Source organism: Nerophis lumbriciformis, linkage group LG09 (assembly GCF_033978685.3).
Source record: "Nerophis lumbriciformis linkage group LG09, RoL_Nlum_v2.1, whole genome shotgun sequence".
NCBI lineage: Eukaryota > Metazoa > Chordata > Actinopteri > Syngnathiformes > Syngnathidae > Nerophis > Nerophis lumbriciformis.
Genome location: NC_084556.2, coordinates 20,566,238 through 20,583,829, shown reverse-complemented (window position 1 = coordinate 20,583,829; position 17,592 = coordinate 20,566,238). Strand labels below are relative to the sequence as shown.

At 40.1% G+C, this 17,592-nt stretch overlaps 1 protein-coding gene across 1 annotated transcript in view; it reads left to right on the top strand.

Annotated features, from left to right (window-relative positions):
• Positions 1-17,592, top strand: part of sipa1 (signal-induced proliferation-associated 1) — a 55,076-nt gene that overhangs the window by 23,756 nt on the left and 13,728 nt on the right. The window contains exons 2-9 of the mRNA XM_061962315.1: positions 7,250-8,681; positions 9,944-10,068; positions 10,144-10,332; positions 12,476-12,650; positions 12,824-12,927; positions 13,945-14,102; positions 16,337-16,940; positions 17,268-17,542. Of these exons, the coding sequence (XP_061818299.1) occupies positions 7,574-8,681; positions 9,944-10,068; positions 10,144-10,332; positions 12,476-12,650; positions 12,824-12,927; positions 13,945-14,102; positions 16,337-16,940; positions 17,268-17,542 (2,738 nt within the window). The 5' untranslated portion in view covers positions 7,250-7,573. The remainder of the gene's footprint in view (positions 1-7,249; positions 8,682-9,943; positions 10,069-10,143; positions 10,333-12,475; positions 12,651-12,823; positions 12,928-13,944; positions 14,103-16,336; positions 16,941-17,267; positions 17,543-17,592) is intronic.

Genomic DNA, 17,592 nt, shown 5'->3' with positions numbered 1-17,592 from the left:
ACGTGTGATGACAGTGTTTGCCAGGCTTATTCTTACTACTGCACGTTTGCTAAAGATTTTATCAGCAGGCAAGTAACCTGGAACGTGGAATTGTAATTACTGTATATCGTAGATGAATTTACATTACAGACAATATACTGTCTCAGGATGTGGCCTGAGGACTTGTAGCTTGTACTCCAGTATGGAAAGCCTTTCAAAATGCATTTGCTGTTTATTGTCTGTTAATGTCCTTAAGATATTTTTTATTGCCACTCAGCTGGTCTTGCCATCACACATTGATCCGTTTATATCAGGGCATGGTTTAAGCCAGACTCATGCAAGACTGATCACTGGGAAATATCCAGGGAAACGTTAGGCTGGTTATCCGTCTTCTGTGAGTTTATTTTCTTTTTAAATGCATGGCTTGTCCCTCATTTTGTGTTGACAGGATATCCAGTTATGTCCGACACAAAACAAATTGATAAAGTAAATGCAAAAGTGTAGCTTTCAAATAATCACATATAAAAATTAGCAGATAGAAAGGAAATACTCACTTCCTTTTACTGTACAATAAATCAATGTCACACACTTCTGCAGCTTTCATTTTAACACATGATGCTCAATGACAAACATTGTTCATGGAAACAACTTACTTATAAGCAAAATCAGAGAAATCAACCATGCATGACAAAGAGATTACAAAATACGTGTAATGGGACAATAAATTAAATAGAACATTTATAAGACAATGATCTGTAGAGGCAGAAAATAAGTACAAAACATACAACCTATGCAATCAAGCTATTTAGCATCTTATGAGCATGCAAAAATATTAGTCATTTATCAGACTGGAACCAAAACAATATCATAGCAACATTGGGCATCCTAAACTGCATTATCCTCAATAGTTATCAGATGGAAATGTAAAAAAGGACAATATGACCTACGTATTTGAATGCTTCAATAACTACTTTGTAAATATTGGACCAAATCTGGAAGAAAAGATTCCAGATCAATTGTCAATTGAGGACTTAATTAATGCCATAGGCAGAAATCCCAACTCAATGTTCCTCAAGGACGTGACAGAAGAGGAAATAATCAAAATTAGGACTACATCCAAAACCCGAATTGATACTAATGGAATTGATAGGGAAATGATCAAAAAGGTTATAAAGACATATCAGAACCATTAGTGTACAACAGTAATCTATCATTTCCAAAAGGTTAATTCCCAAACAAAATGAATATAGAAGATGTTGTAGCATTTTATTAGACTGAGGAAAAACACCAGTTTACAAACTACATGCCTCCACAATTTTCTAAAATCTTTGAAAAATTAACAACACATTGAAATTCATATTCAGTTAATTCAAAAGTGATTAATATGGATACATTTTAACATCAAAGGGGGAAATTAGCAATGCAAACGCAAACAGTGCAAAGGCAAATGTAAACAGTGCAAATGTAAACAGGGTGCATTCGCAGTGTTTCTGGACCTAAAATAATAATTTCAGACAGTTAATCATTATTTCCTAATTCACAAATTAGAAATGTATGGCATCAGAAGGTAAAAAAAACTGTTACAAAACTACTTAACCAATACAAAGCAATACGTGAAGCTCGGCGAACACACGCATGCAGCTTTAAATACATTTTGCTGTGTACCCCAGGGATCAATGCTGGAACCAAAATGATTCAATCTCTATACTACATTTGTAAAGTTATGAATGACTTAAAGTTAATACTATTTGCAAATGATATGACCACATTTTGTTCAGGAACACATAGACGCTAATAAAAAATATTAACAGCATAAATTAATAACTTAAAGGGGCTGTTTGCAGCCTTTACACAGATGCTTAAAGGGCACTGACTTATAATGTATTTTAAGCATTATATCTCACCCTCATATGTCTTTTAGCACATAATGGCGTAACTACTCATTAGCTTGTGTGTGTTGTTAGCTAATGATAGTGATTTGGTTAGCTAATCTAGCCTATCATTGGATGTATAGCCTATTGTAACAACAGCATGACTCCAAAATGTTAGGGGACTGGGACTGCTTTTGTGTGTGTGCACGTGCTCCCTGCAAGTGATTGTGGACAAGTGTAGTAATATAATTAACAATTGTGAAGAATAGACATTTAAATGGGTGTCAAACACGGTTACACTGAGGGCCACATCGCAGTTATGGCTGCCCTAAGAGGGCCGCTAGTGACTGTATATAATTTATGCATATAAATGTATAAGAATTCACCTCATGATGTTATAAAATTAATTGCTATGCATTTGATTATTATATTTGTATTACATACACTGTAAACAATTTTCAGTTAAAAAACAAACAAACAAATATGTTCTGTTAAACCACTAATGCTAACATTATCTCATTGGTGGTGTTCTTGTTATTTTTTGGTTAAAAAATGTTTCACTTTGAGCAAGCTGCAAACAACCCCTTTAAAGGGTTGATTTGTTTAAAAAAAAAGAAGACTATTCTTGAATCTAAGTAAAACTAAAATAATAATACTAAAACTAAAAATATTTTATTGCGCCTACAAAAGTTAGAACATATAGTATGTCTGTATGTGGAGTTGATCTATGGAATAGACTCAGCTAAGAAACTGTTAAATCTCAAAGTGTTTACAAAGTACAATGAAGAAAAATCCTGATAAACATCTTGAACCATATACTATTATTATCTATTACATATTCACCTAATTATATAAATTGTAGCGTAATAATAACTATTTACTCATGTGAACTGTATTGATAATTTATGTATGCTTGTGTTAAAGATTGAGCACAGAGGGTGAACTAATGTGTTAGCATTTGCTGTTAAACAGAAACATTATTAAACCTACTCCTTTTCAGACATGTTGAAATTTGAAACTGTAAATATGTGATTATGTACTCTGTTTGCATGTTCAAAGTAAACTAATACTACAACCATAACCACATCACACAACAACTCCATCCAACAGTTGTAACGACAAGCTGCAATAACAGTCTTGTTTATGAGTGAGGACATAACAGGCAGCGCCAAATGTAATTGTGGCGAGCGACCACAATCTACAATAAATTAATTTAACAAAGTAGCCATGTTGCTTTCAAAACTTGAATGTACCGGTATGAAATTTGGGTTAAAAATTCAAAGGTTTGAGAACGCAATAAATAACCTTATGGTCACTTTCCATCAACACAGATGCGTGGAAAAAGGCTATACCTAAGATTTATAAAAATATGTCTTTTTTGTGTTGTTAGGCTGAACATGTGTAGCTGCGACATCGTTCAAGATGAATTTGGAAAGTTATTTATCTTGTTTTTTTGTGAACAATAAATAATATAACCATTTGTGTTCTGTCATATCTTGCGGCCAAATACTCCTCCATGTTGATCTTTGGGTACTTGTATTTGAAGAATTCTACACATCTGGTGCGCTAACAAGAAATGATGCTTATTTCAAGGGAATTACAAACCCCGTTTCCATATGAGTTGGGAAATTGTGTTAGATGCAAATATAAATGGAATACAATGATTTGTAAATCATTTTCAACCCATATTCAGTTGAATATGCTACAAAGACAACATATTTGATGTTCAAACTGATAAAAAAAAAAAGTTTTGCAAATAATCATTAACTTTAGAATTTGATGCCAGCAACACGTGACAAAGAAGTTGGGAAAGGTGGCAATAAATACTGATAAAGTTGAGGAATGCTCATCAAACACTTATTTGGAACATCCCACAGGTGAACAGGCAAATTGGGAACAGGTGGGTGCCATGATTGGGTAAAAAAGTAGATTCCATGAAATGCTCAGTCATTCACAAACAAGGATGGGGCGAGGGTCACCACTTTGTCAACAAATGCGTGAGCAAATTGTTGAACAGTTTAAGAAAAACCTTTCTCAACCAAGGAATTTAGGGATTTCACCATCTACGGTCCGTAATATCATCAAAGGGTTCAGAGAATCTGGAGAAATCACTGCACGTAAGCAGCTGAGCCCGTGACCTTCGATCCCTCAGGCTGTACTGCATCAACAAGCGACATCAGTGTGTAAAGGATATCACCACATGGGCTCAGGAACACTTCAGAAACCCACTGTCAGTAACTACAGTTGGTCGCTACATTTGTAAGTGCAAGTTAAAACTCTCTTATGCAAGGCGAAAACCGTTTATCAACAACACCCAGAAACGCCGTCGGCTTCGCTGGGCCTGAGCTCATCTAAAATAGACTGATACAAAGTGGAAAAGTGTTCTGTGGTCTGACGAGTCCACATTTCAAATTGTTTTTGGAAACTGTGGACGTTGTATCCTCCGGACCAAAGAGGAAAAGAACAATCCGGATTGTTATAGGCGCAAAGTTGAAAAGCCAGCATCTGTGATGGTATGGGGGTGTATTAGTGCCCAAGACATGGGTAACTTACACATCTGTGAAGGCGCCATTAATGCTGAAAGGTACATACAGGTTTTGGAGCAACATATGTTGCCATCCAAGGAACGTTACCACGGACGCCCCTGCTTATTTCAGCAAGACAATGCCAAGCCACGTGTTACATCAACGTGGCTTCATAGTAAAAGAGTGCGGGTACTAGACTGGCCTGCCTGTAGTCCAGACCTGTCCCCCATTGAAAATGTGTGGCACAATATGAAGCCTAAAATACCACAAGGGAGACCCCCGGACTGTTGAACAACTTAAGCTGTACATCAAGCAAGAATGGGAAAGAATTCCACCTGAGAAGCTTAAAAAATGTGTCTCCTCAGTTCCCAAACGTTTACTGAGTGTTGTTAAAAGGAAAGGCCATGTAACACAGTGGTGAACATGCCCTTTCCCAACTACTTTGGCACGTGTTGCAGCCATGAAATTCTAAGTTAATTATTATTTGCAAAAAAAAAAAGAAACGTTTATGAGTTTGAACATCAAATATCTTGTCTTTGTAGTGCATTCAACTGAATTTGGGTTGAAAAGGATTTGCAAATCATTGTATTCCGTTTATATTTACATCTAACACAATTTCCCAACTCAGATGGAAACGGGGTTTGTAGGTTGCGGTTATCACAAAGTCCTGGTGGACAGCATACCACATTTAGACTTGGGCATTGGACAGGTTACCATGGAAACAAGGACTGATTCATGGGATGGGATGGGGATCTTATGAAGCTTGGGCATATGCGCTTTGTCAAAGGCAGGGAGTTCAAGGTAGCTTTCTAGTGGTGGAGAACGGCACAGATTCTGTTTGTCGGAACATCACCTAATTTATTTTTTGCAAACATCAACATTAACTATATATGTTAAGCAGCTGCCACCTCACTTTTTGTAACATCCCTGCAATGTGTGAGGAACAACATACGGTTCTGTGTTATTACAACTTTGCATAATCAACTGCACAAAATGATCTTTTCCTTGCTCAGCCAAATTTTGCATGTTTTAACAACGGCAGTGTTTTACCAAAATCTATGTTGGTGTAAACTCTCAGTTTAAAGGTGTGAATTAATACTGCTCAGTGCCATTCAAACTGTGTACTTCTGCATAATGAGGACAGACATGGTGATGTTGGAATTTGTCCAGGCTTAGTTTGTTCTTAAAGAAGCCAGAAATAAAGTAGCATCTCAACTTTCAAGCTTAATTGGTTCCATGACGGATCTCTTAACTCAAAACACCCCCGTGGTAGTTGAATTTCTGCGAAGTAAGCTATTTATTTTACGATTTATCCGAATATTGTATGCATTTAACGTCTTTATAAACCCTCCAGACAGCTTTTACACAAACCTAATGGTCTTAGGCATTCAAGATAACACTTTATATATATATATATGTATTTTACTAATTATATTATAAATTGTTTGTAAATTGCAGCTGTTTAATAGTTAGTTTTGGCTCTCCGTCAAGTTCAAGCTGCTGCCACTTTTATTTGTCTATTGAGTAAAATTCCACAGTCACCATTAACTGTAAAAATATAATTTATAACTAACGAAAGAGGACCTCATTAAATGTTGGCTCACTATTTGGCAAGCAGAGTGTCACTTGCTGTTATTCAAAGACTCACAGCAGGTTATTAAACCTTGACAGAGTGTTAACATAGCTAATAGATCATCAGGGTTCACTTTCTATTTTGTTTTTTCTACTTTATCACCGTATAAGGCGAGTGTCCTACACCAAGGTTACTAAGGAGTAAATAATCGCAAACCAGTTGGTGCTCAAATGCTGAGTCAAATGTTATGAATCAACAGTCCACATGGACACACGCCAGGCCAAACAACACTTCCTGCTCACAGCCTACAACTGTGACTGTTTTCTCATTAGCAGCTTGCACGTAAACACCTCGTCACATTAGCATATCTCGCCGCACGACTCAAACTTGTCATTGTGACACAACTTCTGTATTTTGTGCTTTGTAAATGCATCTTTGCAAACGACAGAGCTTCCTCTGTGTCTTTTTACTCGGGCAGGAAGCGGCAGACCCATGTGACGTCTATTCTTTAGTGTGTGCGTGTTTGTGTATGTACCACTGCACCTGTTCCTCAGGATGCAAGCACGAGACGCATCTCAAAAACTTGACAGGAAGAAGCTTTGCGTTACTGACCGCAATGACAGGTTTCAACTTCAGAGGATTGACATCAGTGTGGTAAAACAACCATAGAAGTATGCACAAGTGTATTAGTTGGTAAGTTCCCAATAAAGCTCAAACATTCACTTTTTAGTATTTAGTGCAGAAAATAGAATTGCTTCTTAATGTTAATGCGTGAATTAAAGCCAAGCTTCTGTGAAGAAATGTGAAAGACGGTATACTTCTATTGTATGTTGCCAGACTTCCAGTGAGTCAGGAAGACCCTGCACCCACCCACCTAGTGCGAGGAAAGCCTATTGCAAACTTGCATGTAATTGGGTTGTTGTGTTGAGCCTGATGGAGCTGTTTAGAGACACGTTCAACATTACTATGCAGTAATAATGGAATAGAACAAGAGCACGCAGAGATTGGCAAACCTGCACTCACGCTTGCCTGGGAAATTAACCATTAATCAGTGGAAAGCTAGTATTTATGATCTTATTAGCTATATAATCATCAAAACAAAATTATGTGTAAAAACCTGATGACTACACCCAATATGTATAGATTTGACAAAGCTACTACCTAAGTCATGTATGTTACATCAAATGTTCTGTTTAATGGCGACAAGATACAGATCTGGATAAAGCTTGGTTTGACATGACAACTTCTGACACTAACACATTTGACAGAGATTTAAGATGCACCTTGCTTTTTTTTGGCAGGCACTGAAGAGTCAGTGGTTGCCATGTTGGGTGTGCAGACAGCGCCTCATCTAAGAGGAAGGAGAGCTGGGCCACAGTGATGGTCATCTGTGTTCCGCAGGAAGCGGAACTTCGCAACTCCCGGATCACTCCCAAAACCCACAACTGCACGCCTGGATGAAACTCTGCAGAGAGATTCTCTTTGCACCAATCTTCACCATTCACACTCCCCTGTGTGTATGTGTTTAAACGTTTTGACAAGAGATTAAAAGTGTTGCGCTCACTCGGTGGAGGCTCTCCATCTGGATAATAATACATTGGATCGGAGGCGGTTTCCCAGGCAAAATGCAGTCCGATGACCTATTTGTTCGTAAGTTTAGGCGGCAGAATGTACGGCCGCCTGTCGCCACCGTCAACTTCGATCCCAAACGGGAAGTGGGTGTGGTAGAGTGGCCACCCAGGCGGGAGGGTGATGGGTCAGATGGAGACAACCTGACCCCAAGTCGAGCCTGTCTGACCCTACGGGCGGTCGGCCGAGGCCATATCATGCAGAGGAGTAACAGTGATGTGACTTTAGGAGACTTGGACTCTGGTGGGAAGGCTGGTGGGAAAGCAACGCGGGTGGTCTGTGAGAAGGTGGGCGTGGGGGCTCAGGGAGAGTCAGTTGTGCTGCTGCACAGAGAATATGGCAGCTTGTCATCACTGGAGAGACAGACTCAAGTCCAAGAGTTAGGAACTGCGAACCAGGGGCCCCTGAGCCCTAATGCCCTCCGCTTTAAAGACCCCTTCCTGCTTTTAGGACTGCAAGGCAACCCTCCAGAGCCTGATGGGTTCTTTCGAGGTCTGTCTTCTGCACTGGGGGACTCTCCAAAGCCTGCCAAGCCTCCCAAGCCTGAAGGACTGATTAAAAAGTCCAAACCTGTGCCCCCTCAAATCCCTCAGCCTGGTCCCTGTGACAACATTGGCGCTTGGGTGAGGAACTTTGCACATTATGACGTCCAGAGCATCCTGTTTGACCTCACAGAGGCGGCCTCCAACAGAGACAGTATTGGACGCAAAAAGAACATCACCTCGGGGGCGTCCGCCGCTTCCCAAATGCGGCCGCTCTCTCAGGCCACGCCTTCCTCACCTGCACAAGGCGGAGTTGGCAATGGGGGAGTTGTGGATGACCCTGAACAGTCGTTGCTGCTGGATGAAGGTGACGGCAACGACAACGAGCTTCTTCTCAGTTGCCCCCACTTCCGAAATGAGACAGGGGGAGAAGAGCAGGTGGGCTTGGGCCGATTCCCAGCAAGGCGGGGATTTTGGTTGAGTCCGCGTACCCCCAACGATGCTGTGTCGGTCCTGGAGGAGCCCAGAGAAAGTCATGTCCAGCAGCAGGGAAAAAGCAACTATTTTATAGAGCATGCAGATCTGGGGGCGCATTACTATCGTAAATATTTCTACATGAAAGGTAAGAAACACACCAAAAAACAGCAGGTTGTTCTATGTACTGGTAGTTACTTAAAAATTCAAGTTGTCCTATCCTGTTAATTCTGGAGCTTTTTAAATGATGTTAGATCATAGCGGGGAACTATAGTACAGTAAGGGCCTGATTTAGTAATAACCAAATGCCACACGCCAAACCACGTGTGCAATCTATAAAATAGTGTGTACTATTAGTGGGCGTGTTGCGTGCGTTTACCAAGACTATGTGGTGCATCACATTGAAACCTCTTTCTTTACCCCCGAAAGTGTGCTCATTGGAGAGAGGCTGATGTAGAAAATGCATACTTAAAGAAGTTTTTTTCATATAGGAAATATTTTGATAATACATTTATACATATGTATATATACATATGTATGTGTATATATATGTATAATAAATAAAAAAATGAACATCATGAAAAAATATTAAATGACAACAAAATGCATGAATTTAATTTGTTTTAATCAGTCCCTTAAGTCCTCTAACAGCTATAAAATGATAAAATTATGTTGCTGAATACGGGATATGCCTAATATTATTTATTTCTGACCGTCCAAAATGTTGACACAGACGTAGGGAGGAGTATTTTTGTCTGTCCATCGTCTGTCTGTGTAGCGCCAGCACTGATCCTGAAGCCGTGTGTCGAACTGTCAGTTTGCACTTTCTTCTGACATGTGCTAAATGAATGTTGATAAATTACATTGTGCGTGCTAGATATGTATACTTGCATCTTCTCCTCCCAGTGTCGTGGGCGTTTTGATGATCAGCATATATTTTGCATATTAATGAAGACAGACGTAAAATGGATTGCACGCCTTATTCTGCTCACTTAACATACACAATCCACTCTGCACACGTTTAGTAGATCAGCTTTGCCTGTGTTATCAGGTTGGTCGTGTTTTAGTACACGCAATCATTTAGTAAATCAGGCCCTAAGTGTCCTTGAATAGAACACTCCATAAATATATTTTTTTGTGCGGAGTAAATCTGCATTTTTCTCCTCTTGGCTGACAAGCTCAGATCCCTCAGCCACCTCCCCAACCACACCTAATCAGTTGCATTAGGTCAGAGGTCAAGTGTCAGCTCCAAACATGGGTGCTATCGTCCATGTGGACACGAATTCCCAAATCAATAAACGTACATTTCCTGGTCATTTTTAGTGCACAAGCTGATGACATCTGGGACTCTATGAAAATATGCTGTCTTCGTAAACATGCAGTGTATTGAATGTGAGCACCTATTTACAGAACATCAGAATTTCTTTGGCATGGATGATCGCCTCGGCCCGGTGGCCATCAGTTTCCGCAGAGAGGAGAAAGAAGGCACAAGCGGAGCTCAGTACAATTACAGAATCATCTTTCGCACCACAGAGGTAAACGTCAACTTTGGTCCAGTTTTTGAAACTGGATGTTGGAAGTTGTGACCCGAGATTGAATCCTCTTCTCAGATGAAAACGCCACGAGGTTCCATCTTAGAGGAGTCTGTACCCTCTGCTGCACGTCACACAACCCCACGAGGCTTGTCTCCTAAGAGGCTGCTGGAGTTCATCATGCCCGAACTTAACCTGCACTGCCTCCGCTTGGCCTCTAACTCCCCCAAAGTCCGCGACACCTTGCTGAAGCTGGATGAACAGGGGGTGAGTACTTGTAACGGCAATGCTGGAGTACCCTAAACCAATCAAACTGTTGTACAAGTACCACTAGTGGTACGCAGGCTCCATGTAGTGGTCCGCCAAATAATCCCTTATTTCAAGTACACTGTTTTTTTTCCTATATTAAAAAACAGTGTTACTGTTACAACTGTGTGTATTGTTACAATGGCCAAAAATATTACAGTAAATATACTTGTTAAATAAAACTTCTGCCTTGTATTTAATGAATACTTAGTTAGGCCTACAATGCTACTCTATTTTAATGTTAGTCATTATAGTGGTACATGGAGAGACACGTTTTTTCTGAGGTGGTACTAAACCAGGGATGCCCAAAGTGGGGCCCGGGGGCCAAATTCGGCCCGTTGAGTTGTTTGATTTGACCCACCAAAGGGTGGCTTTCCAAATTTAATACATATTCATACTGACTTTATAAGCTCCCTACGGGTGCCCCAATTCAATATTGATATCACATATCGGCCCAATATCAGCATAAAAACAAGTATCTGATTATATACTGAAGGTGATCTAAACTTTCATATATTAGTTTTACTACAAGCAGTTCTGCTGCATGTTTACTTGTGCAAAGCTGGACAGCCAATTAACACCTAAATGTCCTCCAATAAACACACAAGGTTGGTCTTTTTTTCTATTTTAGTGAAGTCATTTACAAAAGGTAATCATAATAAGTAATAATAATAATAAGTGTTTTTAATTGAAAAATATTGCAGTCTAAAACACATTTGTCGATATAAAGAGGTATCTATCATCGTTATTAGTACCAAATATAGGAACTTTTTGACTATTTGTGGTTCACGATTAAAATTGCTTGGCCCGCGGTTCGTTGGAACATTTTCACTTTGGTCCTTGAAGGCAAAAAGTTTGGGCACCCCTGGTGTAAATCATCAGGTACTATTTTTCCTACTAATGTTCCTAGGTTTTCTAATGATGGGTATGGAAAAAACCGCAAATGTTACATTTTCTTACCATATCTCAATTAAACTTTACCTTTTAGCCTTGAGGATCAAAGACGGTATCCCTTTGTACTGATTTGTGCAAGTGACAAATGTTTAAAAGTGATATAAAATGTTTCCCACCCTACTGTTGGGCATAATTGAAAGAAGTTTCCAGAGCCCATATTTTTGTAACAAAACATACAAAAAAGTTTTTAATAAAAGACTCTGGGTACAAAGCAGCAGTTTTAACTGAACAAGTACATAAATTAGTTTTGTGCATGAGTAGTTGGAGGCAGATTAAAAAGGATTAATGTGGGCTACACAGGTGGATAACAATTTCACGGTAGTGAAATTGTGCCTTTGAAATTAAAACGAGTCCAAATGTTTATCAATAATCTGATGAGAGTTGATATTTTAAAAACGCTGTTGTTCAGCCAAGGATTAAAGATGTGTCACCTTTGAAAACCCACCTGCGCCTGAAAGTTTGAAACACTTACATTTTGTTCAAAAATGGACTTTGGAATTAGAATTTTTAAGATCCTTTTAGCTATGTAAAAAAACATTGCAACTTGGTATGGTAAAATGTGTTAATTAGATGGGGTTTCCCATTTAAAATTAAAATTGGATTATAATTTCAGGTAAAAAGCATCCGGAAAGTATTCACAGAGCTTCATTTTTTTCACATTTTGTTATGTTACAGCCTTATTTAAAAATGGAATAAATTCAATTTTGTCCTCAAAATTCGACACACAATACCCCATAATGACAATAGGCTTTTTTCAAAAAGTTTTTAAAATTTTGCAAATTTATCAAAAATGTAAAAAAATCTCATGTACAGTACATGAGTATTCACAGCCTTTGCACAATCATTTGTTGATGCACCTTTGGTAGAAATTACAGCCTAAAGTCTTTTTGAATACGATACCACACCTATCTTTTGGCAGTTTCGCCCATTCCTCTTTGCCCATTAATCTTTGCAGCACCGCTCAAGCTCCATCAGGTTGGACGGGAAGCATTGGATTGGAAGCATTGGTGTCAAGGAGTGATGTCCAAACACATATGACCGCACAGCCACACTCGCTGGCATCCAAACAAACAAAATGGTCTAAATATGACAGCGTATTCATACGTGTTTATAATAAAACTTTCCTACCTTTTTGTGTCGTATAATGTAGCTGAATTTCCAGCGAAAGGTTGGTGTGATGTACTGCCGGGCAGGACAGAGCTCCGAGGAGGACATGTATAACAACGAGAGCTCTGGCCCAGCGTTTGAGGAGTTTTTGGAGCTGCTTGGGGACCGCGTGAGACTGAAGGGTTGGGAGAAATACCGAGCTCAGCTGGACAACAAAAGTAAGCTAAAACACTCACCTCACTCTGAAGACCTGAGATAACTCAAACTCATTGTTTAATCATCTCTGCAAAATAGCACCTGCTAATGATCTCACAGCTGGTTTACATTCAGTGATGTACATAGCAGTAATCTTCTTGTTGTTTCTTGACATGTGTGTCTTTTTGTTGTGCAGCCGACTCAACAGGGACACATTCCCTCTACACACGCTACCAAGACTATGAGATAATGTTCCACGTGTCCACTATGCTGCCCTACACAGCCAACAACACCCAACAGGTAATTTTACAATCTCTTACAGTGCTATGACATACAAAAACTTGTTAAATGCTTTACAAGGTTGGATTCTCTCTAGTCTCCAATGTGCATGATGTGAAAATTCTGCCCCAAAGCGTGGCTTTGCTGGTCAGACGTCAGACTCTTACTGTATGTGCAATCTGCAGTGTAAGCCTTGAATGCACAAGCTGAATATGGCACGCTAATATAGATTAACACAAAAAACTAGAATAAAGCATGAGATTTCATGTTCAATTAATGGTTGCTACAGCTTTGGAACTTAAAACTGTTATTGCTGAATATACTGACACTGTACACTCACCAGACACTTCAATAGGATCGCCTGGTCAATCTGATGCAATCCAACACAAGAACTGTATCAAAATATATGATACTCGGTATTGAGTAACACACTCAGAGAGGCAGAAGTGGTTCTAACTTCAATGGCGCCCTGTGCGAGACCCCATATTTACCCCACGGCATACTTCATTTGGGAAGCATAGGTGATGCCGGTATACCTTCTGTAATCTGACACATCACATATCCTGACCTTACAAGCACTTACCACAAATATGAGTCTTTTTTCGCCCCTCATCTTTGTGGCGCCCCCGAGAGAATGCTGCCCTGGGCAATTGCCTTTGTGGCCCATAACTAAAACCGCCACTGCAGAGAGGTATTCATGTAGTAAAATGAATTATTGTGGCTGAGAGAGTAGAAATACCTCTCAGCGTAATGCACTGTATTATTGTCTTAATAAAGGGAGAATTTTCAATACAGCTCTCGTATTGATCTTGTCTTTGTGCACGTGTAGCTGATGAGTGTTTTTACAGCATGGTATTAATTTCTAATGCCTAATGGGAATTTAAGTTCTTCCCCATTGATTTTTATGTAATATTGATGTAGTAGTGATGGCAAAGAAACGCCGGCGTTTCTTCTAAAAATGGCAAAAATATTATATATTGCTGGCTTTATGGACGTGTGGATTGCTTGTAAAACACTCTTAACGATTTTTGGTTTCAGTTGCTGAGGAAACGACACATTGGCAACGACATTGTGACCATCGTGTTCCAGGAGCCTGGCGCATTGCCCTTCACTCCAAAGTCTATACGCTCCCACTTCCAGCACGTCTTCATCATCGTTCAGGTTCATGAGCCCTGCACCGACAACACCTATTACAGGTCTGATATGATGCTGATCTGTTACACGCTATTATTATCATTCTCCCCAGTATAATTCTTGCATTGCCTGATTTACTAAAGGCTTGTGTGTACTAAAACATGTGCAAACTTGATATCACACGCAAAGCTGATCCATGCTAAACGTGTGAAAAGTGCAATCCGTTTTGAATCTCTGTGTTCATTAATATGCAAAATGTATGCTGATCATCAAAACGGTCATAATACAGAGAGGAACTATGTAAATAGTTTATACAACATGCGCAATGTGATTTATCAACACTCATCACTGTTTCGGGAGCATTATTTTGTGTTTTATTTAGCACCTTTGTTAAGGACGCTCAAACTAATACAGTTCCACACATGGCTGTAAGAGAGAAGTGCTCGTGCTGCAAAGACACACGATGGACAGAGAATCATTTTTGGACGGTCAGAAATAAAAAATATTAGACACATCGTCTATTCAGCAACATCCTTTTATAATGTCATAGCTGCTGTATGACTTAAGGGGCTGATTGAAATTATTTTAAATGATGCGTTTTGATGTCCTCTAATATTTTTTAATGATGTCCGTTTTTTTACATAAAATATATATGACTAACAGTGATGGGCAGGAACACACTACATGTAGTGAAGCTAAGTAACTTAACTACATTTCAGAAAATGGACTGCAAATTCCGGCCAAAAGAATACAGAGAAATTACAATGACCTGGACGAATCAGAACACCCATAAATACAGAGAATATCCATGATGATTGGTTGGTGTTCATATGATGAGTCACAATTGGCTAACGTTAGGGCGAAACAGTACAGACTGGCCAATCAGAGGCAAGATAAGGCCATCGATAACAGGAGGCATTCATGTCACATTACGACGAGGGAGTCAAAGACAAAGGGACGCTTCAAGCTGTCGACTCAAAAAAAGAAACATACTTGAAAATGGCAGAGGAATACTCTCTCCCAGAGATTTTTTCCTTTAGTGATGAAAACGATGGCCAGGAAAACCACAATAATGCGTATCCTTGGCCATATTTAGAGAAATATATGCGTTGAGAGAAAACAATGCCCAAAAACTTAGTTTTCAGCTGTTTACGCTGTAAACCAAAATTATAACTGCTCTCTTCATCTAACACAAATTTAGGAATACACATTAAGGTGAATTGAGTTCATGAAAATTTTTACTGCACATAACCATTACCAATTGTTCCCACACAACACACAAGTCATTGTTTTTTTTTTTGTCAAAATATAGATAGGTGCTGTTTTTTACTGTAGGCAGAGAAAATTAATAACATTGTAAGGGTGGGCCAAAGGAGAGGAAAACTAAAATAAATACATACACTAGAGTGCGGGGAACCCCCGGCAGGTAGTTCTTATTGGGTCCATTCACTTTCATTAACATTGATATTACACATGTGGGACCATAGATATAAATGCCGGTAAATTGGGGTCTTGAGCTTACTGCATGTCGTACTAGGTGTCATATATATATATATATATAAATACAGTATATATGTATAGCTTTGATCTCACAAGCTACTTTTGCTGTGTAGCTGGTAGTGTAGCTTGCTACAATTCTCTGGGGATAGCTTTCCCCTGTAGCTTAGCTACATTTAATCAAGAGTAACTTGTAGCTTAACTTACTACTTTTTCCAAGTAGTTTGCCCATCACTGATTACTAACATATATCCTAAATGAGAAATACTTCTTGAAGTATGCATTTTTTGCATCATGAGCACGGTATTGCCCTCTTTCTTCCATTCATTTTCAGCAGTAAAAAAAAGTGGTGTCAATGTAGATGCACTGCACGACTGCTTTTAAAATGCCTTTAAAAGTGGTAGATGTCTCCTGCTTGTTTAACGCATAGAAAACGGCACAGGTAGGAGCATGATAACATGAATGTGCAGTAAATGACAGTGTTTTTGTGGTACATGCAAAATCCTTGTTTAAATAAGGCAGTCTGCTTCACCTTTCAAATGAACACAGTCTTCGTAGATCACACGCAACACACCCACTAATAGTACACTCCATTTTATAGATTGCGTACGCTGTTTAGTGCAAGGTATTTGGATCTGATAAATCAGGCCCAAAGTATACACAATATACTGTAGTGTATTGTGAAATGTTTATAAGTAAATCTGAAGTTGCACACAAATATCTCAACAGCAAATGGGAGAAAAACTGAATACTTCCTTTTTCTCAATCTGTCATTCCTCTTTGTCTTTTTCCCTCCTAGGGTGGCTGTGACACGCTCTAAAGACATGCCATTATTCGGCCCGCTGTTCCCTAAGGGTGCCCGCTTCCCTCGCTCGCCTGCCTTCAGAGACTTCCTCCTGGCCAAGGCAGTAAATGCAGAGAATGCAGCAGAGAAGTCTGAGAAGTTTCGCTCCATGGCCACCCGCACGCGACAGGAGTACCTGAAAGACCTGGCGGAAAACTATGTGACCACGACGCCCATCGATTCCTCTACCAAGTTCCCGCTGCTCTCCCTGGGAGGCAAGCGCAAAGACAAGCTGAAAGGCGCCAAAGGGGCAGAACTGCACAGCGCTGGAGCACTGGTGTGGGCTGTGATGGTCGACAGCGCGGATGAAAGCGAGGGAGAACACAAACTGCCCTGTCTGCTGGGCGTCTCGGCCGAGTCAGTGGTGCTCATAGAGAGGTACACGCGCAGGGTGGTGTTTAATTGCTCCTGCAGGGACGTCATCGGCTGGAAGGCAGTGACGGAAACGAAAGAAGGGGGGCCCTGCTTGGACATTTTCTATGAGCGTGGCGAGTCGGTGTTGATTAGTGTGATGGAGAGCCAGGCTGAGGATTTGAAAGAAGTGGTGCAGAGGCTTGAGGTGGGTGATTATCACATTATGTTTAATTAATTACCAAAAAGTTTGCAGCCTGGAGTACTTTATCAGGCAAGGAAAAAGATGTAGTTCCTTAAGTGGGTGTTCAGAATGTGCCATGCACACCTCACAATTACTTTTAAAATGATAAGAATAATGAAAATATGAGTTCTGTATTATTATATTTTAATTCATGTATTATACTATATCTCCAAGTAGAGCCTCTATCCACAACTATAAATAGTATTGGTTTAATCCATATTTGCCCATCCATTAAAATATTATAATGAGAACTTTGCGAAAGTCACAAAAGTAAATCATTCTACCCCATAGTTGGTTACCCGGGGCTGCGAGGCTCTGGAGGTCACCCCCCTACGTGACGGCGTGGGTCAACCCGGCTTTCTGATGAACGAGGAAGGCTTTGTGACGGAGCTGCAGCGATTCTGTTATGCAGAGAGCGGCGGCCTACAGCTGTGGGCTCGCGTGGTGCGCCTGTGCGGTCATTCCCTGGTGCACCTCAGCACAGAGGAGAGGACCCGGCTGCTCCGCACGGCACACAAGATCCACATCACTGTCATCCCACCGGACGAGAACGGCAAGCCACGGAGGTGGGTCAAGCCTTAGAGTAGTCTGGGGGAGGTGACGATGGTTGGGTGAG